Genomic DNA, 25,230 nt, shown 5'->3' with positions numbered 1-25,230 from the left:
CATACACACACACAGGTAGGTACACATACACACACACAGGTAGGTACACATACACACACACAGGTAGGTACACATACACACACACACACACACAGGTAGGTACGCATACACACACACAGACACACACACAAGGGGACGTACACAGACACACATGCTCTTATTAAAGATCCCTCCCCTTCCCCTCCCTCCTTCCCCTCCCTCCTACACTCCCTCCTTCTCCTCCCTCCTTCCCCTCTCTCCCGCCCCTCCTTCCCTCCCCTCGCTCCCTTCCCTCCTTCTCCTTACACCCTAACTCCCTCCTCCCTCCCTCCTCCCTCCTACACTCCCTCGCTCCCTTCCCTCCTTCTCCTTACACCCTAACTCCCTCCTCCCTCTCCTCCCTCCTTCCCCTCCCTCCTACACTCCCTCCTTCCCCTCTCTCCCTCCTTCCCCTCCCTCCCTCCTTTCCCTCCCTCCTTCCCCTCCCTCCCTCCTTCCCCTCCCTCCCTCCTTCCCCTCTCTCCCTTCCCTTCCCTCCTTCTCCTCCCAGTCTCCCTCAGCCCATCTTTGAGGAGGGAGGAGGGGGGGAGGGGGGAGGTCCCTTTAAGAGACCACCAGGGCCCCGCTCCAGAAACTACAAGACAGTCACATGGGCCCCAGATGGGGAGGAGCCTAAAGAGGAAGAGGGGGGTCTTGGGCAGGAAGAGGAAATGTTGAAACGGGAAGTAGAAGAACATCGGCGGCTGCAGAGGCTGGAGAAGGCGGGGATTAAAGTTCTGCCCGCTGTGATTCGCTACGGCAGGTCAGCAGGCATGTGGCGTGTCGGCCTATGGCGTGTGGCCTAAGCTGTGACACCACTGTGGTCGGCCTATGGCGTGTGGCCTAAGCTGTGACATCACTGTGGTCGGCCTATGGCGTGTGGTCTATGCTGTGACATCACTGTGGTCGGCCTATGGCGTGTGGTCTATGCTGTGACATCACTGTGGTCGGCCTATGGCGTGTGGTCTATGCTGTGACATCACTGTGGTCGGCCTATGGCGTGTGGTCTATGCTGTGACATCACTGTGGTCGGCCTATGGAATGTGGTCTAAGCTGTGACATCACTGTGCTTTTGGTGCTTTGTTTCTCTGACTAATGTGTTTAGTCATGTGGGAAGCTAGGAGAGCTGTCATTGGCTGCTGTCTGTTGTGGTCTTTAACTAGAACTAACTGTTACTGGAATGGATGGTCTTTAACTAGAACTATCTGTTACTGGAATGGAATGGATGGTCTTTAACTAGAACTAACTGTTATTGGAATGGAATGGATGGTCTTTAATTAGAACTATCTGTTACTGGAATGGAAACTGAACTATCTGTTACTGGAATGGAATGGTCTTTAACTAGAACTATCTGTTACTGGAATGGAACTGGTTACTGGTCTTTAACTAGAACTATCTGTTACTGGAATGGAATGGATGGTCTTTAACTAGAACTATCTGTTACTGGAATGGAATGGATGGTCTTTAACTAGAACTATCTGTTACTGGAATGGAATGGTTATGGAATGGAATGGATGGTCTTTAACTAGAACTATCTGTTACTGGAATGGAATGGATGGTCTTTAACTAGAACTATCTGTTACTGGAATGGAATGGATGGTCTTTAACTAGAACTATCTGTTACTGGAATGGAAACTAGAACTATCTGTTACTGGAATGGAATGGATGGTCTTTAACTAGAACTATCTGTTATGGTCTGGAATGGAATGGTGGTCTTTAACTAGAACTATCTGTTACTGGAATGGAATGGTCTTTAACTAGAACTATCTGTTACTGGAATGGAATGGATGGTCTTTAACTAGAACTATCTGTTACTGGAATGGAATGGATGGTCTTTAAACTATCTGAACTATCTGTTACTGGAATGGAATGGATGGTCTTTAACTAGAACTATCTGTTACTTGGAATGGATGGTCTTTAACTAGAACTATCTGTTATGGAATGGAATGGATGGTCTTTAACTAGAACTATCTGTTACTGGAATGGAAACTAGAACTATCTGTTACTGGAATGGAATGGATGGTCTTTAACTAGAACTATCTGTTACTGGAATGGAATGGTGGATGGTCTTTAACTAGAACTATCTGTTACTGGAATGGATGGTCTTTAACTAGAACTAACTTTAACTAGAACTTACTGGAATGGAATGGATGGTCTTTAACTAGAACTATCTGTTACTGGAATGGAATGGATGGTCTTTAACTAGAACTATCTGTTACTGGAATGGAATGGATGGTCTTTAACTAGAACTATCTGTTACTGGAATGGATGGTCTTTAACTAGAACTATCTGTTACTTAATGGAATGAACTATCTGTTACTGAATGGAATGGTCTTTAACTAGAACTATCTGTTACTGGAATGGAATGGATGGTCTTTAACTAGAACTATCTGTTACTGGAATGGAATGGATGGTCTTTAACTAGAACTATCTGTTACTGGAATGGAATGGATGGTCTTTAACTAGAACTATCTGTTACTGGAATGGAATGGTCTTTAACTAGAACTATCTGTTACTGGAATGGAATGGAATGGTCTTTAACTAGAACTATCTGTTACTGGAATGGAATGGATGGTCTTTAACTAGAACTATCTGTTACTGGAATGGAATGGATGGTCTTTAACTAGAACTATCTGTTACTGGAATGGAATGGATGGTCTTTAACTAGAACTATCTGTTACTGGAATGGATGGTCTTTAACTAGAACTATCTGTTACTGGAATGGAATGGATGGTCTTTAACTAGAACTATCTGTTAATGGAATGGAATGGATGGTCTTTAACTAGAACTATCTGTTACTGGAATGGATGGTCTTTAACTAGAACTATCTGTTACTGGAATGGATGGTCTTTAACTAGAACTATCTGTTACTGGAATGGAATGGATGGTCTTTAACTAGAACTATCTGTTACTGGAATGGAATGGATGGTCTTTAACTAGAACTATCTGTTACTGGAATGGAATGGATGGTCTTTAACTATCTGAAATGGATGGTCTATCTGTTACTGGAATGGAATGGATGGTCTTTAACTAGAACTATCTGTTACTGGAATGGAACTGGTGGTTTTTAACTAGAACTATCTGTTACTGGAATGGAATGGATGGTCTTTAACTAGAACTATCTGTTACTGGAATGGAATGGATGGTCTTTAACTAGAACTATCTGTTACTGGAATGGAATGGATGGTCTTTAACTAGAACTATCTGTTACTGGAATGGAATGGATGGTCTTTAACTAGAACTATCTGTTAACTGGAATGGAATGGTCTTTAACTAGAACTATCTGTTACTGGAATGGAATGGATGGTCTTTAACTAGAACTATCTGTTACTGGAATGGAATGGATGGTCTTTAACTAGAACTATCTGTTACTGGAATGGAATGGATGGTCTTTAATGAACTATCTGTTACTGGAATGGATGGTCTTTAACTAGAACTATCTGTTACTGGAATGGAATGGATGGTCTTTAACTAGAACTATCTGTTACTGGAATGGAATGGATGGTCTTTAACTAGAACTATCTGTTACTGGAATGGAATGGATGGTCTTTAACTAGAACTATCTGTTACTGGAATGGAATGGATGGTCTTTAACTTGAACTATCTGTTACTGGAATGGAATGGATGGTCTTTAACTAGAACTATCTGTTAATGGAATGGAATGGATGGTCTTTAACTAGAACTATCTGTTACTGGAATGGAATGGATGGTCTTTAACTAGAACTATCTGTTAATGGAATGGAATGGATGGTCTTTAACTAGAACTATCTGTTACTGGAATGGATGGTCTTTAACTAGAACTATCTGTTACTGGAATGGATGGTCTTTAACTAGAACTATCTGTTACTGGAATGGAATGGATGGTCTTTAACTAGAACTATCTGTTACTGGAATGGAATGGATGGTCTTTAACTAGAACTATCTGTTACTGGAATGGATGGTCTTTAACTAGAACTATCTGTTACTGGAATGGAATGGATGGTCTTTAACTAGAACTATCTGTTACTGGAATGGAATGGATGGTCTTTAACTAGAACTATCTGTTACTGGAATGGAATGGATGGTCTTTAACTAGAACTATCTGTTACTGGAATGGAATGGATGGTCTTTAACTAGAACTATCTGTTACTGGAATGGAATGGATGGTCTTTAACTAGAACTATCTGTTACTGGAATGGATGGTCTTTAACTAGAACTATCTGTTACTGGAATGGAATGGATGGTCTTTAACTAGAACTATCTGTTACTGGAATGGATGGTCTTTAACTAGAACTATCTGTTACTGGAATGGATGGTCTTTAACTAGAACTATCTGTTACTGGAATGGAATGGATGGTCTTTAACTAGAACTATCTGTTACTGGAATGGATGGTCTTTAACTAGAACTATCTGTTACTGGAATGGAATGGATGGTCTTTAACTAGAACTATCTGTTACTGGAATGGATGGTCTTTAACTAGAACTATCTGTTACTGGAATGGAATGGATGGTCTTTAACTAGAACTATCTGTTACTGGAATGGAATGGATGGTCTTTAACTAGAACTATCTTTTACTGGAATGGATGGTCTTTAACTAGAACTATCTGTTATTGGAATGGAATGGATAGTCTTTAACTAGAACTATCTGTTACTGGAATGGATGGTCTTTAACTCTTTAGAACTATCTGTTACTGGAATGGAATGGATGGTCTTTAACTAGAACTATCTGTTACTGGAATGGAATGGATGGTCTTTAACTAGAACTATCTGTTATTGGAATGGAATGGATGGTCTTTAACTAGAACTATCTGTTACTGGAATGGAATGGATGGTCTTTAACTAGAACTATCTGTTACTGGAATGGATGGTCTTTAACTAGAACTATATGTTATTGGAATGGAATGGATGGTCTTTAACTAGAACTATCTGTTACTGGAATGGATGGTCTTTAACTAGAACTATCTGTTACTGGAATGGAATGGATGGTCTTTAACTAGAACTATCTGTTACTGGAATGGAATGGATGGTCTTTAACTAGAACTATCTGTTACTGGAATGGAATGGTCTTTAACTAGAACTATCTGTTATGGAATGGAATGGTCTTTAACTAGGAATGGAATGGAATGGATGGTCTTTAACTAGAACTATCTGTTACTGGAATGGATGGTCTTTAACTAGAACTATCTGTTACTGGAATGGAATGGATGGTCTTTAACTAGAACTATCTGTTACTGGAATGGAATGGATGGTCTTTAACTAGAACTATCTGTTACTGGAATGAATGGATGGTCTTTAACTATCTGTTACTGGAATGGAATGGATGGTCTTTAACTAGAACTATCTGTTACTGGAATGGATGGTCTTTAACTAGAACTATCTGTTACTGGAATGGAATGGATGGTCTTTAACTAGAACTATCTGTTACTGGAATGGATGGTCTTTAACTAGAACTATCTGTTACTGGAATGGAATGGATGGTCTTTAACTAGAACTATCTGTTACTGGAATGGATGGTCTTTAACTAGAACTATCTGTTACTGGAATGGAATGGATGGTCTTTAACTAGAACTATCTGTTACTGGAATGGAATGGATGGTCTTTAACTAGAACTATCTGTTACTGGAATGGAATGGATGGTCTTTAACTAGAACTATCTGTTACTGGAATGGATGGTCTTTAACTAGAACTATCTGTTACTGGAATGGAATGGATGGTCTTTAACTAGAACTATCTGTTACTGGAATGGAATGGATGGTCTTTAACTAGAACTATCTGTTACTGGAATGGATGGTCTTTAACTAGAACTATCTGTTACTGGAATGGATGGTCTTTAACTAGAACTATCTGTTACTGGAATGGAATGGTTGGTCTTTAACTAGAACTATCTGTTACTGGAATGGAATGGTTATGGTCTTTAACTAGAACTATCTGTTACTGGAATGGAATGGATGGTCTTTAAATAGAACTATCTGTTACTGGAATGGATGGTCTTTAACTAGAACTATCTGTTACTGGAATGGAATGGATGGTCTTTAACTAGAACTATCTGTTACTGGAATGGAATGGTCTTTAACTAGAACTATCTGTTACTGGAATGGAATGGTCTTTAACTAGAACAATCTGTTACTGGAATGGAATGGATGGTCTTTAACTAGAACTATCTGTTAATGGAATGGATGGTCTTTAACTTGAACAATCTGTTACTGGAATGGAATGGATGGTCTTTAACTAGAACTATCTGTTAATGGAATGGAATGGAGGATGATGTGTGGAGCTGAATAGAATGGCTGTGTTTGAGCTGTGTGTGTGTGTGTGTTCATGTGTAATGCTGTGTGTGTGTGTGTGTTTGACGGACACTAACAGCACGGACTTCGCAGAGCATGGCATCATGGGAGTTATAACGTTGCTATGCCAACCCCGTCTCCAGACCGCCGCCCCGTCTGGAGCAACAGGAAGTTAAGTCACCAGCCCCTGACATCATCCTGCGTCGCCATAATGACTTCCTGACCACTATCTAGAACTATGGATGAATGGAATGGATGGTCTTTACCAGAGGGCTGCGTGGGACTCTGACTCTGAGGGTGAGGCAGAGGGTGAAGAGGGGGAGGAGGGGTGAGGAGGGTTCCTGACGTCCGTAGAGATGACCTGGCCTCCCGACGCGCCCCCACGCCCCCCTCACTGCTCCCAGAGCGTACCAGTACATCCCCCCCCACCTGCCTGCAGTCTACAGGACAGAGAACTCTGGGAGGACATCAGACGAGCCTCACACACTGCTCTGATGGACAGGATGGAGCTGGAGACAAGGTTAGGGAGGGGAAGGGGAGGAGGGGTAGCAGGGAGAGAGGGAGGTAGGGGAGGGAGAGAGGAAGAGAGGAGGGAGAGAGAGGTAAGGAGAGAGAGAGAGAGAGGGAGGGAGGAAGGAAGGGGAGGGAGGGACAGAGAGAGAGAGGGGGAGGGAGGAAGGGGAGGGAGGGACAGAGAGAGGGACCAAGGTGGGAAGGAGTAGAGGGAGGGATGGATGGAGGGGGAGAGGGGGAAGAAGGTAAGCAGATAGAGAGAGAGGGAGGGGAGGGGAGGGAGGTAAGGAGAGAGAGAGCGAGAGAGAGGAGGGAGACAGAGAGGAGGGAGTGAAGGGGGGAGAGAGAGTGGGGGATAGAGAGTGGAATTCCTTTCATACTGTTTCTCCTTTCTTACTTTGACTTCCTGTTTATGACATCAGACTCCTTCCTTCCTGTTCTCTCTCCTCATTGGCTGTTGTTGTGGTCATGTGAATGTGCGTTCCAATGCCGTGTTTTCTGTGCACCGTGTGTGTTTGTGTTTCTGCTTGTGTGTTGTTGCTGCTGCGTATTCCTCTGTGATTGGTTAGTGCGAAAGAGGCAGTGTGTGACATCATCACACGCAGAGACAACCCCTTCCTTAGCCCAGCCTCCCAGCGAGAGGAAGAGGAGGAGGAGGAGGGTAGAGGTGTTAAGGTCCCATTACCCAATAAGACGAAAGATGACCTCGCTAGAAGGAGGGGACATAATAGGTCACGCCCATCTCACAGAGACGGACCAATGAGCTTCGTCCATGCCTCCATCACCCAGTCAGATCTGGAGAAATGGGAGAGACTCAAGATGTCTGAACCCAGGTGTCTAACACACAAACACAAACACACACACACACACACACACACACATGGATGGGGTCAGGAGAGTTTTTAGCTTAGCAACCATAACCAGGAAAACCTTGCTTTTTGCTGAGAGAGAAAAAAGTGTCCTAGTGTTTGTGTGTGTGTGTGTGTGCGTGTGTGTGTGTGTGTGTGTAGTGAGTCTAGCCCCTCCCCTGTCTGTCAGGCATGTCTGGAGAAAGGTTCCGGAACCCCTGACATCATCTCTATGGCGACGGGGTCAATGCGAGGTTGTTCTAAGGTTGTGACCTTTGGCGGCGTGACAGAGCTGGAGAAACAGCCAATCAGCTCTTCCCGGGAAGGGGAGGAGTCTCAGTTGTTACGGCGACTGCTGGCCAAGGCAACCGTTGCCATGCCGATCATCGGCGCTGGGCTCCCAGCTCTCCGAGCAGCAGGATAGGTACGACCCTGAACAGGACATGCTGCATCTGTTCTGATCTGTTCTGAACTGGTCTGAACTGGTTTGAGCTGGTCTAAACTGGTGTGATCTTGTTCTGGGCTTGGCTGAACTGGGTTTAACCAGACTACTTACAAAGTAACATGTTTTCTACAAACGGAAGCCTGGTTTAACTCACCTTAGGTTAGAACCAACCAGGCTACAATCAGACCAGAACCAGACTAGAACCAGACTAGTACCAGACCAGAACCAGACTAGTACCAGACTAGTACCCGACTAGTACCAGACCAGAACCAGACCAGAACCAGACTAGAACCAGACTAGAACCAGACCAGAACCAAATCAAAAGCAAATCAAATCAAATGTATTTATATAGCCCTTCGTACATCAGCTGATATCTCAAAGTGCTGTACAGAAACCCAGCCTAAAACCCCAAACAGCAAGCAAATGCAGGTGTAGAAGCACGGTGGCTAAAAACTCCCTAGAAAGGCCAAAACCTAGGAAGAAACCTAGAGAGGAACCAGGCTATGTGGGGTGGCCAGTCCTCTTCTGGCTGTGCCGGGTGGAGATTATAACAGAACATGGCCAAGATGTTCAAATGTTCATAAATGACCAGCATGGTCCAATAATAACAAGGCAGAACAGCTGAAACTGGAGCAGCAGCACGGCCAGGTGGACTGGGGACAGCAAGGAGTCATCATGTCAGGTAGTCCTGAGGCATGGTCCTAGGGCTCAGGTCCTCCGAGAGAGAGAAAGAAAGAGAGAAAGAGAGAATTAGAGAACGCACACTTAAATTCACACAGGACACCGAATAGGACAGGAGAAGTACTCCAGATATAACAAACTGACCCTAGCCCAACGACACATAAACTACTGCAGCATAAATACTGGAGGCTGAGACAGGAGGGGTCAGGAGACACTGTGGCCCCATCCGAGGACACCCCCGGACAGGGCCAAACAGAAAGGATATAACCCCACCCACTTTGCCACTCAAGTGACGCACCCCTCCTAGGGATGGTATGAAAGAGCCCTAGTAAGCCAGTGACTCAGCCCCTGTAATAGGGTTAGAGGCAGAGAATCCCAGTGGAAAGAGGGGAACCTGCCAGGCAGAGACAGCAAGGGCGGTTCGTTGCTCCAGAGCCTTTCCGTTCACCTTCCCACTCCTGGGCCAGACTACACTCAATTATATGACCCACTGAAGAGATGAGTCTTCAGTAAAGACTTAAAGGTTGAGACCGAGTTTGCGTCTCTTACATGGGTAGGCAGATCATTCCATAAAAATGGAGCTCTATAGGAGAAAGCCCTGCCTCCAGCTGTTTGCTTAGAAATTCTAGGGACAATTAGGAGGCCTGCGTCTTGTGACCGTAGCGTACGTGTAGGTATGTACGGCAGGACCAAATCAGAGAGATAGGTAGGAGCAAGCCCATGTAATGCTTTGTAGGTTAGCAGTAAAACCTTGAAATCAGCCCTTGCCTTGAAAGGAATCCAGTGTAGGGAGGCTAGCACTGGAGTAATATGATCAAATTTTTTGGTTCTAGTCAGGATTCTAGCAGCCGTATTTAGCACTAACTGAAGTTTATTTAGTGCTTTATCCGGGTAGCCGGAAAGTAGAGCATTGCAGTAGTCTAACCTAGAAGTGACAAAAGCATGGATTAATTTTTCTGCATCATTTTTGGACAGAAAGTTTCTGATTTTTGCAATGTTACGTAGATGGAAAAAAGCTGTCCTTGAAATGGTCTTAATATGTTCTTCAAAAGAGAGATCAGGGTCCAGAGTAACGCTGAGGTCCTTCACAGTTTTATTTGAGGCGACTGTACAACCATTAAGATTAATTGTCAGATTCAACAGAAGATCTCTTTGTTTCTTGGGACCTAGAACAAGCATCTCTGTTTTGTCCGAGTTTAAAAGTAGAACGTTTGCAGCCATCCACTTCCTTATGTCTGAAACACATGCTTCTAGCGAGGGCAATTTTGGGGCTTCACAATGTTTCATTGAAATGTACAGCTGTGTGTCATCCACATAGCAGTGAAAGTTAATATTATGTTTTCGAATGACATCCCCAAGAGGTAAAATATTTTGTGAAAACAATAGTGGTCCTAAAACGGAACCTTGAGGAACACCGAAATTTACAGTTGATTTGTCAGAGGACAAACCATTCACAGAGACAAACTGATATCTTTCCGACAGATAAGATCTAAACCAGGCCAGAACTTGTCTGTGTAGACCAATTTGGGTTTCCAATCTCTCCAAAAGAATGTGGTGATCGATGGTATCAAAAGCAGCACTAAGGTCTAGGAGCACAAGGACAGATGCAGAGCCTCGGTCTGATGCCATTAAAAGGTCATTTACCACCTTCACAAGTGCAGTCTCAGTGCTATGATGGGGTCTAAAACCAGACTGAAGCATTTCGAATACATTGTTTGTCTTCAGGAAGGCAGTGAGTTGCTGCGCAACAGCCTTTTCTAAAAAATTTGAGAGGAATGGAAGATTCGATGTAGGCCGATTAGTTTTTTATATTTTCTGGGTCAAGGTTTGGCTTTTTCAAGAGAGGCTTTATAACCAGACTAGTACCAGACTAGAACCAGACTAAAACCAGATTAGAACCAGATTAGAACCAGACTAGGCTAGAACCAGACTAGAACCAGACTAGAACATTACCAGACTAGTACCAGACTAGAACCAGACTAGAACCAGACTAGGCTGGAACCAGACTAGAACCAGACTAGAACAGAACCAGACTAGAACAGAACCAGGCTAGAACAGAACCAGGCTAGAACCAGACTAGAACCAGCCTAGAACAGAACCAGGCTAGAACCAATCTGAAACAGGGCCAAATGGGTTGTTGCGGGTAGTGGTGGGTTGTAAAGCTAAGGACTGTGCTGCTCTGTTCTGCTAGGCCTGGGTGTGTCTGGCTGTGGCGCTGGACTGGACTGGCCCTGGCTACATCAGTGGGTACTCTGGTACTCTTTTTAAAAATGTTGTCGAATCTGGTAGAACTGGTGCCAGTAACATTGTCCTCTGTAACATTGTCCCCTGTAACATTGTCCCCTGGTAGAACTGGTGCCTGTAACATTGTCCCCTGGTAGAACTGGTGCCTGTAACATTGTCCCCTGGTAGAACTGGTGCCAGTAACATTGTCCCCTGTAACATTGTCCCCTGTAACATTTTATTTATTTATTTATTTATTTTATTTTACCTTTATTTAACCAGGTAGGCAAGTTGAGAACAAGTTCTCATTTACAATTGCGACCTGGCCAAGATAAAGCAAAGCAGTTCGACAGATACAACGACACAGAGTTACACATGGAGTAAAACAAACATACAGTCAATAATACAGTATAAACAAGTCTATATACAATGTGAGCAAATGAGGTGAGAAGGGAGGTAAAGGCAAAAAAGGCCATGGTGGCAAAGTAAATACAATATAGCAAGTAAAACACTGGAATGGTAGTTTTGCAATGGAAGAATGTGCAAAGTAGAAATAAAAATAATGGGGTGCAAAGGAGCAAAATAAATAAATAAATAAAAATTAAATACAGTTGGGAAAGAGGTAGTTGTTTGGGCTAAATTATAGGTGGGCTATGTACAGGTGCAGTAATCTGTGAGCTGCTCTGACAGTTGGTGCTTAAAGCTAGTGAGGGAGATAAGTGTTTCCAGTTTCAGAGATTTTTGTAGTTCGTTCCAGTCATTGGCAGCAGAGAACTGGAAGGAGAGGCGGCCAAAGAAAGAATTGGTTTTGGGGGTGACTAGAGAGATATACCTGCTGGAGCGTGTGCTACAGGTGGGAGATGCTATGGTGACCAGCGAGCTGAGATAAGGGGGGACCTTACCTAGCAGGGTCTTGTAGATGACATGGAGCCAGTGGGTTTGGCGACGAGTATGAAGCGAGGGCCAGCCAACGAGAGCATACAGGTCGCAATGGTGGGTAGTATATGGGACTTTGGTGACAAAACGGATTGCACTGTGATAGACTGCATCCAATTTGTTGAGTAGAGTGTTGGAGGCTATTTTATAAATTACATCGCCAAAGTCGAAGATTGGTAGGATGGTCAGTTTTACAAGGGTATGTTTGGCAGCATGAGTGAAGGATGCTTTGTTGCGAAATAGGAAGCCAATTCTAGATTTAACTTTGGATTGGAGATGTTTGATATGGGTCTGGAAGGAGAGTTTACAGTCTAACCAGACACCTAAGTATTTGTAGTTGTCCACGTATTCTAAGTCAGAGCCGTCCAGAGTAGTGATGTTGGACAGGCGGGTAGGTGCAGGTAGCGATCGGTTGAAGAGCATGCATTTAGTTTTACTTGTATTTAAGAGCAATTGGAGGCCACGGAAGGAGAGTTGTATGGCATTGAAGCTTGCCTGGAGGGTTGTTAACACAGTGTCCAAAGAAGGGCCGGAAGTATACAGAATGGTGTCGTCTGCGTAGAGGTGGATCAGAGACTCACCAGCAGCAAGAGCGACCTCATTGATGTATACAGAGAAGAGAGTCGGTCCAAGAATTGAACCCTGTGGCACCCCCATAGAGACTGCCAGAGGTCCGGACAGCAGACCCTCCGATTTGACACACTGAACTCTATCAGAGAAGTAGTTGGTGAACCAGGCGAGGCAATCATTTGAGAAACCAAGGCTGTCGAGTCTGCCGATGAGGATGTGGTGATTGACAGAGTCGAAAGCCTTGGCCAGATCAATGAATACGGCTGCACAGTAATGTTTCTTATCGATGGCGGTTAAGATATCGTTTAGGACCTTGAGCGTGGCTGAGGTGCACCCATGACCAGCTCTGAAACCAGATTGCATAGCAGAGAAGGTATGGTGAGATTCGAAATGGTCGGTAATCTGTTTGTTGACTTGGCTTTCGAAGACCTTAGAAAGGCACGGTAGGATAGATATAGGTCTGTAGCAGTTTGGGTCAAGAGTGTCCCCCTTTGAAGAGGGGGATGACCGCAGCTGCTTTCCAATCTTTGGGAATCTCAGACGACACGAAAGAGAGGTTGAACAGGCTAGTAATAGGGGTGGCAACAATTTCGGCAGATAATTTTAGAAAGAAAGGGTCCAGATTGTCTAGCCCGGCCGATTTGTAGGGGTCCAGATTTTGCAGCTCTTTCAGAACATCAGCTCAATGTATTTGGGAGAAGGAGAAATGGGGAAGGCTTGGGCGAGTTGCTGTTGGAGGTGCAGTGCTGTTGACCGGGGTAGGAGTAGCCAGGTGGAAAGCATGGCCAGCCGTAGAAAAATGCTTATTGAAATTCTCAATTATGGTGGATTTATCAGTGGTGACAGTGTTTCCTATCTTCAGTGCAGTGGGCAGCTGGGAGGAGGTGTTCTTATTCTCCATGGACTTTACAGTGTCCCAGAACTTTTTTGAGTTAGTGTTGCAGGAAGCAAATTTCTGCTTGAAAAAGCTAGCCTTGGCTTTTCTAACTGCCTGTGTACAATGGTTTCTAGCTTCCCTGAACAGCTGCATATCACGGGGCTGTTCGATGCTAATGCAGAACGCCATAGGATGTTTTTGTGTTGGTTAAGGGCAGTCAGGTCTGGGGAGAACCAAGGGCTATATCTGTTCCTGGTTCTAAATTTCTTGAATGGGGCATGTTTATTTAAGATGGTTAGGAAGGCATTTTTAAAAATATCCAGGCATCCTCTACTGACGGGATGAGATCAATATCCTTCCAGGATACCCCAGCCAGGTCGATTAGAAAGGCCTGCTCGCAGAAGTGTTTCAGGGAGCGTTTTACAGTGATGAGTGGAGGTCGTTTGACCGCTGACCCATTACGGATGCAGGCAATGAGGCAGTGATCGCTGAGATCTTGGTTGAAGACAGCAGAGGTGTATTTAGAGGGGAAGTTGGTTAGGATGATATCTATGAGGGTGCCTGTGTTTAAGTCTTTGGGGAGGTACCTGGTAGGTTCATTGATCATTTGTGTGAGATTGAGGCCATCAAGTTTAGATTGTAGGATGGCTGGGGTGTTAATAATGCATGTTCCAGTTTAGGTCACCTAGCAGCACGAACTCTGAAGATAGATGGGGGGCAATCAGTTCACATATGGTGTCCAGAGCACAGCTGGGGGCAGAGGGTGGTCTATAGCAGGCGGCAACGGTGAGAGACTTGTTTTTAGAGACATTGTCCCCTGTAACATTGTCTCCTGGTAGAACTGGTGCCAGTAACATTGTCCCCTGGTAGAACTGGTGCCAGTAACATTGTCCCCTGTAACATTGTCCCCTGATAGAACTGGTGCCAGTAACATTGTCCCCTGTAACATTGTCCCCTGGTAGAACTGGTGCCAGTAACATTGTCCCCTGGTAGAACTGGTGCCAGTAACATTGTCCCCTGTAACATTGTCCCCTGGTAGAACTGGTGCCAGTAACATTGTCCCCTGTAACATTGTCCCCTGGTAGAACTGGTGCCAGTAACATTGTCCCCTGGTAGAACTGGTGCCTGTAACATTGTCTCCTGGTAGAACTGGTGCCAGTAACATTGTCCCCTGTAACATTGTCCCCTGGTAGAACTGGTGCCTGTAACATTGTCCCCTGGTAGAACTGGTGCCTGTAACATTGTCCCCTGGTAGAACTGGTGCCTGTAACATTGTCCCCTGGTAGAACTGGTGCCTGTAACATTGTCCCCTGTAACATTGTCCCCTGGTAGAACTGGTGCCTGTAACATTGTCCCCTGGTAGAACGAGCCCGTGATTTGGTCTCCAATTGTTTTATGTGGCATCACGTAGGAATAACCTTCCTACTAAAGTCATTACCATTGGTTTAGACTATGTAATTGACTTCTGAGATGGTAGGCTATTCAATAAATACGTTGTTTTATCTAACATATCCAAGCAGAAATGACTCAAGATGAATTGATGTGCAACCTAATCCAGTGGTGTCATGCTATTTGTATTTATTATGGATCCCCATTAGTTCCTGCCAAGGCAGCAGCTACTCTTCCTAGGGTTTATTATGGATCCCCATTAGTTCCTGCCAAGGCAGCAGCTACTCTTCCTGGGGTTTAATATGGATCCCCATTAGTTCCTGTCAAGGCAGCAGCTACTCTTCCTGGGGTTTATTATGGATTCCCATTAGTTCCTGTCAAGGCAGCAGCTACTCTTCCTGGGGTTTAATATGGATCCCCATTAGTTCCTGTCAAGGCAGCAGCTACTCTTCCTGGGGTTTATTATGGATTCCCATTAGTTCCTGCCAAGGCAGCAGCTACTCTTCCTGGGGTTTAATATGGATCCCCATTAGTTCCTGCCAAGGCAGCAGCTACTCTTCCTGGGGTTTAATATGGATCCCCATTAGTTCCTGCCAAGGCAGCAGCTACTCTTCCTGGGGTTTATTATGGATCCCCATTAGTTCCTGCCAAGGCAGCAGCTACTCTTCCTGGGGTTTAATATGGATCCCCATTAGTTCCTGCCAAGGCAGCAGCTACTCTTCCTGGGGTTTAATATGGATCCCCATTAGTTCCTGCCAAGGCAGCAGCTACTCTTCCTGGGGTTTATTATGGATCCCCATCAGTTCCTGCCAAGGCAGCAGCTACTCTTCCTGGGGTTTATTTTGGATCCCCATTAGTTCCTGCCAAGGCAGCAGCTACACTTCCTGGGGTTTATTATGGGTCCCCATCAGTTCCTGCCAAGGCAGCAGCTACTCTTCCTGGGGTTTTATTATGGATCCCCATTAGTTCCTGCCAAGGCAGCAGCTACTCTTCCTGGGGTTTTTTATGGATCCCCATCAGTTCCTGCCAAGGCAGCAGCTACTCTTCCTGGGGTTTATTATGGATCCCCATTAGTTCCTGCCAAGGCAGCAGCTACTCTTCCTGGGGTTTATTATGGATCCCCATTAGTTCCTGTCCAGACAGCAGCTACTCTTCCTGGGGTTTATTATGGATCCCCATTAGTTCCTGCCAAGGCAGCAGCTACTCTTCCTGGGGTTTATTATAGATTCCCATTAGTTCCTGCCAAGGCAGCAGCTACTCTTCCTGGGGTTTATTATGGATCCCCATTAGTTCCTTTCAAGGCAGCAGCTACTCTTCCTGGGGTTTATTATGGATCCCCATTAGTTCCTGCCAAGGCAGCAGCTACTCTTCCTGGGGTTTATTATGGATCCCCATTAGTTCCTGCCAAGGCAGCAGCTACTCTTCCTGGGGTTTATTATGGATCCCCATTAGTTCCTGCCAAGGCAGCAGCTACTCTTCCTGGGGTTTATTATGGATCCCCATTAGTTCCTGCAAGGCAGCAGCTACTCTTCCTGGGGGTTTAATATGGATCCCCATTAGTTCCTGCCAAGGCAGCAGCTACTCTTCCTGGGGTTTAATTATGGATCCCCATTAGTTCCTGCCAAGGCAGCAGCTACTCTTCCTGGGGTTTATTATGGATCCCCATTAGTTCCTGCCAAGGCAGCAGCTACTCTTCCTGGGGTTTATTATGGATCCCCATTAGTTCCTGCCAAGGCAGCAGCTACTCTTCCTGGGGTTTATTATGGATCCCCATTAGTTCCTGCCAAGGCAGCAGCTACTCTTCCTGGGGTTTATTATGGATCCCCATTAGTTCCTGCCAAGGAAGCAGCTACTCTTCCTGGGGTTTATTATGGATCCCCATTAGTTCCTGCCAAGGCAGCAGCTACTCTTCCTGGGGTTTATTATGGATCCCCATTAGTTCCTGCCCAGGAAGCAGCTACTCTTCCTGGGGTTTATTATAGATTCCCGTTAGTTCCTATCAAGGCAGCAGCTACTCTTCCTGGGGTTTATTATGGATCCCCATTAGTTCCTGCCCAGGCAGCAGCTACTCTTCCTGGGGTTTATTATAGATCCCCATTAGTTCCTGCCAAGGCAGCAGCTACTCTTCCTGGGGTTTATTATGGATCCCCATTAGTTCCTGCCAAGGCAGCAGCTACTCTTCCTGGGGTTTAATATGGATCCCCATTAGTTCCTGCCAAGGCAGCAGCTACTCTTCCTGGGGTTAATTATGTATCCCCATTAGTTCCTGCCAAGGCAGCAGGTACTCTTCCTGGGGTTTATTATGGATCCCCATTAGTTCCTGCTCAGGAAGCAGCTACTCTTCCTGGGGTTTATTATAGATCCCCGTTAGTTCCTGCCAAGGCAGCAGCTACTCTTCCTGGGGTTTATTATGGATCCCCATTAGTTCCTGTCAAGGCAGCAGCTACTCTTCCTGGGGTTTATTATGGATCCCCATTAGTTCCTTTCAAGGCAGCAGCTACTCTTCCTTGGGTTAATTATGTATCCCCATTAGTTCCTGCCAAGGCAGCAGCTACTCTTCCTGGGGTTTATTATGGATCCCCTTTAGTTCCTGCCAAGGCAGCAGCTACTCTTCCTGGGGTTTATTGTGGATCCCCATTAGTTCCTACCAAGGCAGCAGCTACTCTTCCTGGGGGTTTATTATGGATCCCCAATAGTTCCTGCCAGGTCAGCAGCTACTCTTCCTGGGGTTTATTATGGATCCCCATTAGTTCCTGCCAAGGCAGCAGCTACTCTTCCTGGGGTTTATTATGTATCCCCATTAGTTCCTGCCAAGGCAGCAGCTACTCTTCCTGGGGTTTATTGTGGATCCCCATTAGTTCCTGCCAAGGAAGCAGCTACTCTTCCTGGGGTTTATTATGGATCCCCATTAGTTCCTGCCAAGGAAGCAGCTACTCTTCCTGGGGTTTATTATGTATCCCCATTAGTTCCTGCCACGGCAGCAGATACTCTTCATGGGGTTTATTATGGATCCCCATTAGTTCCTTTCAAGGCAGCAGCTACTCTTCCTGGGGTTTATTGGTGACGCTTTTACTGATTAGACATAAAAGAAAATAGTTCATACATGAGGGCTTGCTTTGTTATCCAACTGATCTTGTGTCTTTTCTGCCATCCTGTGAACCCCGTTTATTGCTGCTTACAGCTATATTCATTGTTATCATAAGTCACTAGCTCTATGAGTAGCTGTGTGTGAAGCTACATGTGTTCTGTGTTTTATCTTAATTTGCTGCACAGGAAGTTGCCATAGAGAGATGGAAAGGCATTCTATATTTCTCTCTTCCATCTCTCCCTTTCTCTCTCTTTCTCCCTTTCGCTCTCTCTCTATCTTTCTCTCTCTCTCTCTCTCTCTCGCTCTCTCTCCTCTCTCTCTCTCTCTCTCTACCTTTCTCTCTCTCTCTCTCTCCCTTTGTTTCTCTCTCTCTATCTGTGTGTGTGTCAGAAGGGGATTGTTGTGTTCTTCCTGCTGCTATGATTACAAAAGTTACAGTACCTCTTCTCCCCCCTTGATGACCTCACAGCCATATGGGCGGAGTAGACGCTGCACATACCCCGCCTCCCAACCCTGGCCCCTCCCCCCTGAGCCCAGAGGCTCCTCCCACCCTGTTGGAGCTAGAAGCCCGTCTGGCGCAGTACGAGAGGAGAGTGAGAGAGGAGGAGGAGGATGGAGGGAGAGATGAAAGGAAGGTTCCGGACCTTCAGAAGGATGACATGATGGCCAGGAAGACAGGTGCGTTCCCCAGGACCCACAACACCACGACAACAACATTCAACCGCTTCCTACCACTGCCGGGTTCCAAACGCCCAGCACAGGAAGTAGTCACAGACAGGAAGCTACAGCAATCCAGGGTCTCCATGGACATGCCTCAACAGCACCCCAACGTGGCAATGGTCATCAGGCCGCCCGTTCCCAGCCATTGTAACTATGATGATGATGATGAGGATGAGGAAGAGTGCCCTGTACCAGACCTGGAGAAGGATGATATGTTGGCTCGTAGGACCGGGGCATACCAACACAGCGCGGGGAGAACCGGACGCTCCTTTAACCTGTTCCTGCCTGTCCCTGGAGCGGCCCAACAGAAGAACACCCCTCTGGTGGACCCAACCAACTCTACAAGAACACCCCCTCTGGTGGACCCAACCAACTCTACCAGAACACCCCTCTGGTGGACCCAACCAACTCTACAAGAACACCCCTCTGGTGGACCCAACCAACTCTACCAGAACACCTCCTCTGGTGGACCCAACCCACTCTACAGACACAAACAGCAACCCAGGTACAGACAGGACAACAGACTGACACACTGATGATGCTTGGAGACTTGGTGCTTTGCTTACCACTAACGTGTGTGTGTCCGTGTGTGTGTCTGTGTGTGTGTGTGTCCGTGTGTGTGTGTCCGTGTGTGTGTGTCCATATGTGTTTGTGTGTCCCCGTGTGTGTGTGTGTGTGTCCGTGTGTGTGTGTGTGTGTGTGTGTGTGTGTGTGTGTCCGTGTGTCCGTGTGTGGGTCCGTGTCCGTCCAGCTAACAGTTTCTGTCTGGTCTGATGTATCACAACTAAAACCTCTGTCTGGTGGTGCTCTGCCATCATGGTCTGGGTTTGACTACTACTGTCTGGTTGTGCTCTGCCATCATGGTCTGGGTTTGACTACTACTGTCTGGTTGTGCTCTGCCATCATGGTCTGGGTTTGACTACTACTGTCTGGTTGTGCTCTGCCATCATGGTCTGGGTTTGACTACAACTGTCTGGTGGTGCTCTGACATCATGGTCTGGGTTTGACTACTACTGTCTGGTGCTATGGGTTGGATAGCTCTGTGCTCTGTATCTGTGATTGCTTGGTTTGGTCTGGTCTGTGATCACTTGGTTTTGTCTGTGTCTGTGATTGCTTGGTTTGGTCTCTGTCTGTGATCGCTTGGTTTGGTCTGTGTCTGTAATCGCTTGGTTTCATCTGGTCTGTGTTGAACTGTCCCCGCTTGATGATGTCACTGGCCGTCTTTCTCAGCAGTGGCGTTTCCACAGCAACAGGAACTGAAGCCCAGCCCTCTAGAACCCCAACCAGGAAGTGTCTCAAGGACAACCCCTATCTCTCCTCTCCCTCTTCTCCCTCCACCCTCCTCTCCTCCCACACCCACACTCCTCCTCCCACCCCTCCTCTCCCCCAGCTTAGTGGGAGGGAAAAAAGGAGGGAGGGGGGGATGGAGAGAGGGATGGAGAGAGGGAAGGAGAGAAAGATGGAGAGAGGAGAGGAGAGAGGGAAGGAGAGAGAGATGGAGAGAGAGATGGAGAGAGAGAAAGAGAGAGAGATGGAGACAGAGATGGAGAGAGAGAAGGAGAGAGGTGAGGAGAGAGAGATGGAGAGAGGAGAGGAGACAGAGATGGAGAGAGAGAAGGAGAGAGAGATGGAGAGAGGGGAGGAGAGAGAGAAGGAGAGAGGGAAGGAGATAGAGATGGAGAGAGGGGAGGAGAGAGAGATGGAGAGAGAGAAGGAGAGAGGGGAGGAGAGAGAGATGGACAGAGGGAAGAAGGTGGGAGAGTCTCACAGAAGACCGTTCTGGGTGGAAGACAATGATCTGCCTCCAATGATGTGAGATAACACCCACACACACACACACACACACACACACACACACACACACACACACACACACACACACACACACACACACACACACACACACACACACACACACACACACACACACACACACACACCCACACACACACCCACACACACACATGTTGTTTCTGTTATATTATATCAGATCTGTCATGTTGTTACTAACTCTCTCTCCACCCTGTCTCTCTCTCCCTTCTCTCTGTCTCTCTTTCCCCTCTCTCTCTCGCACTCTCTCTCTCTTTCCCCCTTTCGCACTCTCTCTCTCTTTCCCCCTTTCGCACTCTCTCTCTTTTCCCCTCTCGCACTCTCTCTCTCTTTCCCCCTCTCAATCTCTCTCTCTCTTTCCCCCTCTCAATCTCTCTCTCTTTTCCCCCTCTCGCACTCTCTTTCTTTCCCCCTCTCAATCTCTCTCTCTCTTTCCCCCTCTCAATCTCTCTCTCTCTTTCCCCCTCTCAATCTCTCTCTCTTTTCCCCTCTCGCACTCTCTCTCTCTTTCCCCCCTTTCGCACTCTCTCTCTCTTTCCCCCTCTCGCACTCTCTCTCTCTTTCCCCCTCTCGCACTCTCTCTCTCTTTCCCCCTCTCGCACTCTCTCTCTCTTTCCCCCTCTCGCACTCTCTCTCTCTTTCTCCCTCTCTCTCTTTCCCCCTCTTGCACTCTCTCTCTCTTTCCCCTCTCTTTCCCCCTCTCAATCTCTCTCTCTTTTTCCCCCTCTCAATCTCTCTCTCTCTTTCCCCCTCTCAATCTCTCCCTCTCTTTCCCCCTTCAATCTCTCTCCTCTCTTTCCCTCTCTCTCGATCTCCACCTCTCTCTCTGCAGGTTGAGCAGGAGAGTGTCTAAGATGTCTGAGGAGTTGGAGTAAGTCTCTCTCTGAGTGACACCTGGATATACACTGTATGATACTCACTCTACACACACTCTCTCTCTCTCCTACCTACCTACCTACATACCCTACCTACCCTACATACAGTACCCACCCTACCTCCATTCATACCTAGCCTACCTACCCTACATACCTACACTACCCCCATTCATACCTACCCTACCTACTCTACCTCCATTCATACCTACCTAGCTACCCAACCTACCCTACCTCCATTCATACCTACCTAGCTACCCTACCTACACTACCCTACCTACCCTTCCTCCATTCATACCTACCTACCTACCCTACCTACCCTAACTACACTAACCTACCCTACCCACCCTACCTACCCTAACTACACTAACCTACCCTACCTACCCTACCTACACTACCTACTCTACCTACCCTACCTCCATTCATACCTACCTACCCTACCTACACTACCTACTCTACCTACCCTACCTACACTACCCTACCCTGCCTACCTACCTAACTACCCTACCTTCCCTAACTACCCTACCCTTCCCTGTCTACAGCGCCACCCTACCCTATCCTACCTACACTACCCTACCCTACCCTACCCTACCTACCCTTCCTCCATTCATACCTACCTACCCTACCTACCCTACCTACCCTTCCTCCATTCATACCTTCCCTACCCTACCTGACCCTACCCTACCTACCCTTCCTCCATTCATACCTACCTCCATTCATACCTACCTACACTACCTACCCTCCTACCCTACCCTTCCTCCACCCTACCTACCTACCTACCCTACCCTACCCTACCTACCCTTCCTCCATTCATACCTACCTACCCTACCTACCCTACCCTACCTCCATTCATACCTACCTACCCACCCTACCCACCCTACCCTTCCTCCATTCATACCTACCTACCCTACCTACCCTACCCTACCTCCACCCTACCCTACCCTACCTCCATTCATACCTACACCACCCTACCCTACCTACCCTACCTCCATTCATACCTACCGTACCTACCCTACCTACACTACCCTACCCTACCTACCCTACCTCCATTCATACCTACCTACCCTACCCTACCTACCCTACCGAACCCTATCTACACTACCCAACCCTACCCAACCTACCCTACTCTAACCTACCCAACCTACCCTACCCTACCCTGCCTACCTACCTAACTACCCTACCTTCCCTACCCATCCTACCCTTCCCTGTCTACAGCGCCCACCATACCCTACCCTACCTACACTATCCTACCCGACCCTACCCTACCTACCCTACCTACACTACCCTACCTACCCTTCCTCCATTCATACCTACCTACCCTACCCTACCTACCCTACCGAACCCTATCTACACTACCCAACCCTACCCAACCTACCCTACTCTAACCTACCCAACCTACCCTACCCTACCCTGCCTACCTACCTAACTACCCTACCTTCCCTACCCACCCTACCCTTCCCTGTCTACAGCGCCCACCCTACCCTACCCTACCTACACTATCCTACCCGACCCTACCTACCCTACCTACACTACCCTACCTACCCTTCCTCCATTCATACCTACCTACCCTACCCTACCTACCCTACCGAACCCTATCTACACTTCCCTACCCAACCTATACTCTAACCTACCCAACCTACCCTACCCTACCCTGCCTACCTACCTAACTACCCTACCTTCCCTACCCACCCTACCCTTCCCTGTCTACAGCGCCCACCCTACCCTACCCTACCTACACTCCTACCCGACCCTACCCTACCCTCCTACCCTACCCTACCTACTACCCTACCTACCCTACCTACCTACCCTCCCTCCATTCACCCCTACCCTTCCCTACCCTACCCCCAACCTACTACCTTCACCCTGCCTACCCCTACCCTACCCTACCCCTTCCTCCATTCATACCTACCTACCCTACCTACCTACCCCCTACCTACCCTACCTCCTACCCTACCTACCCTACCCACTATTCATACCTACCTACCTACCCTACCTACCCTACCCTACCTACCCTACCCTACCTACCTCCCCTACCTACCTACCCTACCTACCCTACCCTACCCTACCTACCCTTCCTCCATTCATACCTACCTACCCTACCTACCCTACCCTACCTACCCTACCCTACCCTACCTACCTACTTACCCTACCATTCACTACCTACTACCCTACCCTACCTACACTACCCTACCCTTCCTCCATTCACCTACCTCCCTACCTACCCTACCTACCTACCTACCCTACCCTCCCATACCTACCTACCCCACCTACCTAACCTACCCTACCCTACCTACCTACTCTGCCCTACCCAATCTACCCAACCCTACCCTACCCTACCCTGCCCTGCCCTACCCACCTACCCTACCCATCCCTACCCAACCTACCCTACCCTACCCTACCCTGCCTGCCTACCTACCCACCTACCCAACCCTACCCTACCCTCCCAAACCTACCCTACCCTGCCTACCTACCTACATACCCTAACCTACCCTACCCTACCCTCCCAAACCTACCCTACCCTACATACCTACCTACCCACCTACCCTACCCTACCCTGCCTACCTACCTACCTACCCTACCCTACCCTCCCAAACCTACCCTACCCTGCCTACCTACCTACATACCCTAACCTACCCTACCCTACCCTCCCAAACCTACCCTACCCTGCCTACCTACCTACATACCCTAACCTACCCTACCTACCCTTCCTCCATATGCATTCAACCATCACAGCAAACAGCTAACGGCAGCTTCTCTCTGACATCACTCTGATTTCCTGTTTCTGGTTCCCTGCTTCCTGTCTAGGAGCATAAGTATAATTAACATGCACAGTGAGGAAGAGGGGGCGGGACTACTTCAGCCTCTCGGCCAATCACGATATGATGGCATGCAGGAACAGTACAGCAATCACCAGGAGGAGGAGGAATGGCAAGACGTAAGACAGACGGACGGACGGACAGAATCTCCTCTCTTCTTTCCTCCTTCTAGACAGACAGACAGACATCCCTCTCTCCTCTCATCCCTTTCTCCTCACCCACTCTCCTCTCCACTCCTCTTCCCACTCTCCTCTCATCCCTCTCCCCTCTCCTCATCCACTCTCCTCTCATCCCTCTCTCCTCACCCACTCTCCTCTCGCCCTCCTCCCACTCTCCTCTCATCCCTCTCCTCTCCTCATCCACTCTCCTCTCATCCCTCTCTCCTCACCCACTCTCCTCTCTCCCACTCCTCTTCCCACTCTTCCTCTCCATCCCTCTCCCTCTCTCCTCATCCACTCCTCCTCTCCCCTCTCTCATCCCTCCTCTCCCCTCCTCCTCATCCACTCTCATCCCTCTCTCCTCACCCACTCTCTCCTCCACTCCTCTCATCCCCCTCTCCCCTCTCCTCATCCACTCTCCTCTCATCCCTCTCTCCTCTCCCACTCTCCTCTCCTCTTCCCTCTCCTCTCATCCCTCTCCCCTCTCCTCATCCACTCTCCTCTCATCCCTCTCTCCTCACCCACTCTCCTCTCTCCACTCTCTCTCCTCTCATCCCTCTCTCCCTCTCCTCATCCACTCTCCTCATCCCTCTCTCCTCACCCACTCTCCTCTCTCCACTCCTCTTCCCACTCTCCTCTCCCCTCTCCCTCTCCTCATCCACTCTCCTCTCATCCCTCTCTCCTCACCCACTCTCCTCTCTCCACTCCTCTTCCCACTCTCCTCTCATCCCTCTCTCTCTCTCCTCATCCACTCTCCTCTCATCCCTCTCTCCTCATCCCTCTCCCTCTCATCCACTCCTCCCCCACTCTCCTCATCCCTCTCCCTCTCATCCACTCCTCCTCATCCCTCACTCACTCTCTCCCACTCATCCTCTCCTCTCATCCCTCTCTCCTCTCCCACCTCCTCCCACTCCTCTCTCCTCATCTCATCCACTCCCACTCTCCCTCCTCTCATCCACTCTCTCTCTCTCCTTCCTCTCCC

General features: G+C 47.5%; 1 protein-coding gene and 1 pseudogene across 1 annotated transcript in view; both read left to right on the top strand.

Moving 5' to 3' along the window:
* Positions 1-24,219, top strand: part of LOC121845179 — a 40,962-nt pseudogene extending 16,743 nt beyond the window's left edge.
* Positions 6,639-25,230, top strand: part of LOC112257045 (LIM and calponin homology domains-containing protein 1) — a gene marked incomplete at its 3' end in the record, with an annotated part of 30,410 nt that continues 11,818 nt past the window's right edge. Inside the window, 2 exon segments of the mRNA XM_042315967.1 lie at positions 6,639-6,802; positions 18,322-19,037. Coding sequence (XP_042171901.1) covers positions 6,639-6,802; positions 18,322-19,037 — 880 coding nt within the window.

Source organism: Oncorhynchus tshawytscha, unplaced genomic scaffold, assembly GCF_018296145.1.
Source record: "Oncorhynchus tshawytscha isolate Ot180627B unplaced genomic scaffold, Otsh_v2.0 Un_contig_4047_pilon_pilon, whole genome shotgun sequence".
Taxonomy (NCBI): Eukaryota; Metazoa; Chordata; class Actinopteri; order Salmoniformes; family Salmonidae; genus Oncorhynchus; species Oncorhynchus tshawytscha.
The sequence above is the reverse complement of the archived record's forward strand: the minus strand, read 5'-3'. Positions and strand labels throughout refer to the sequence as shown.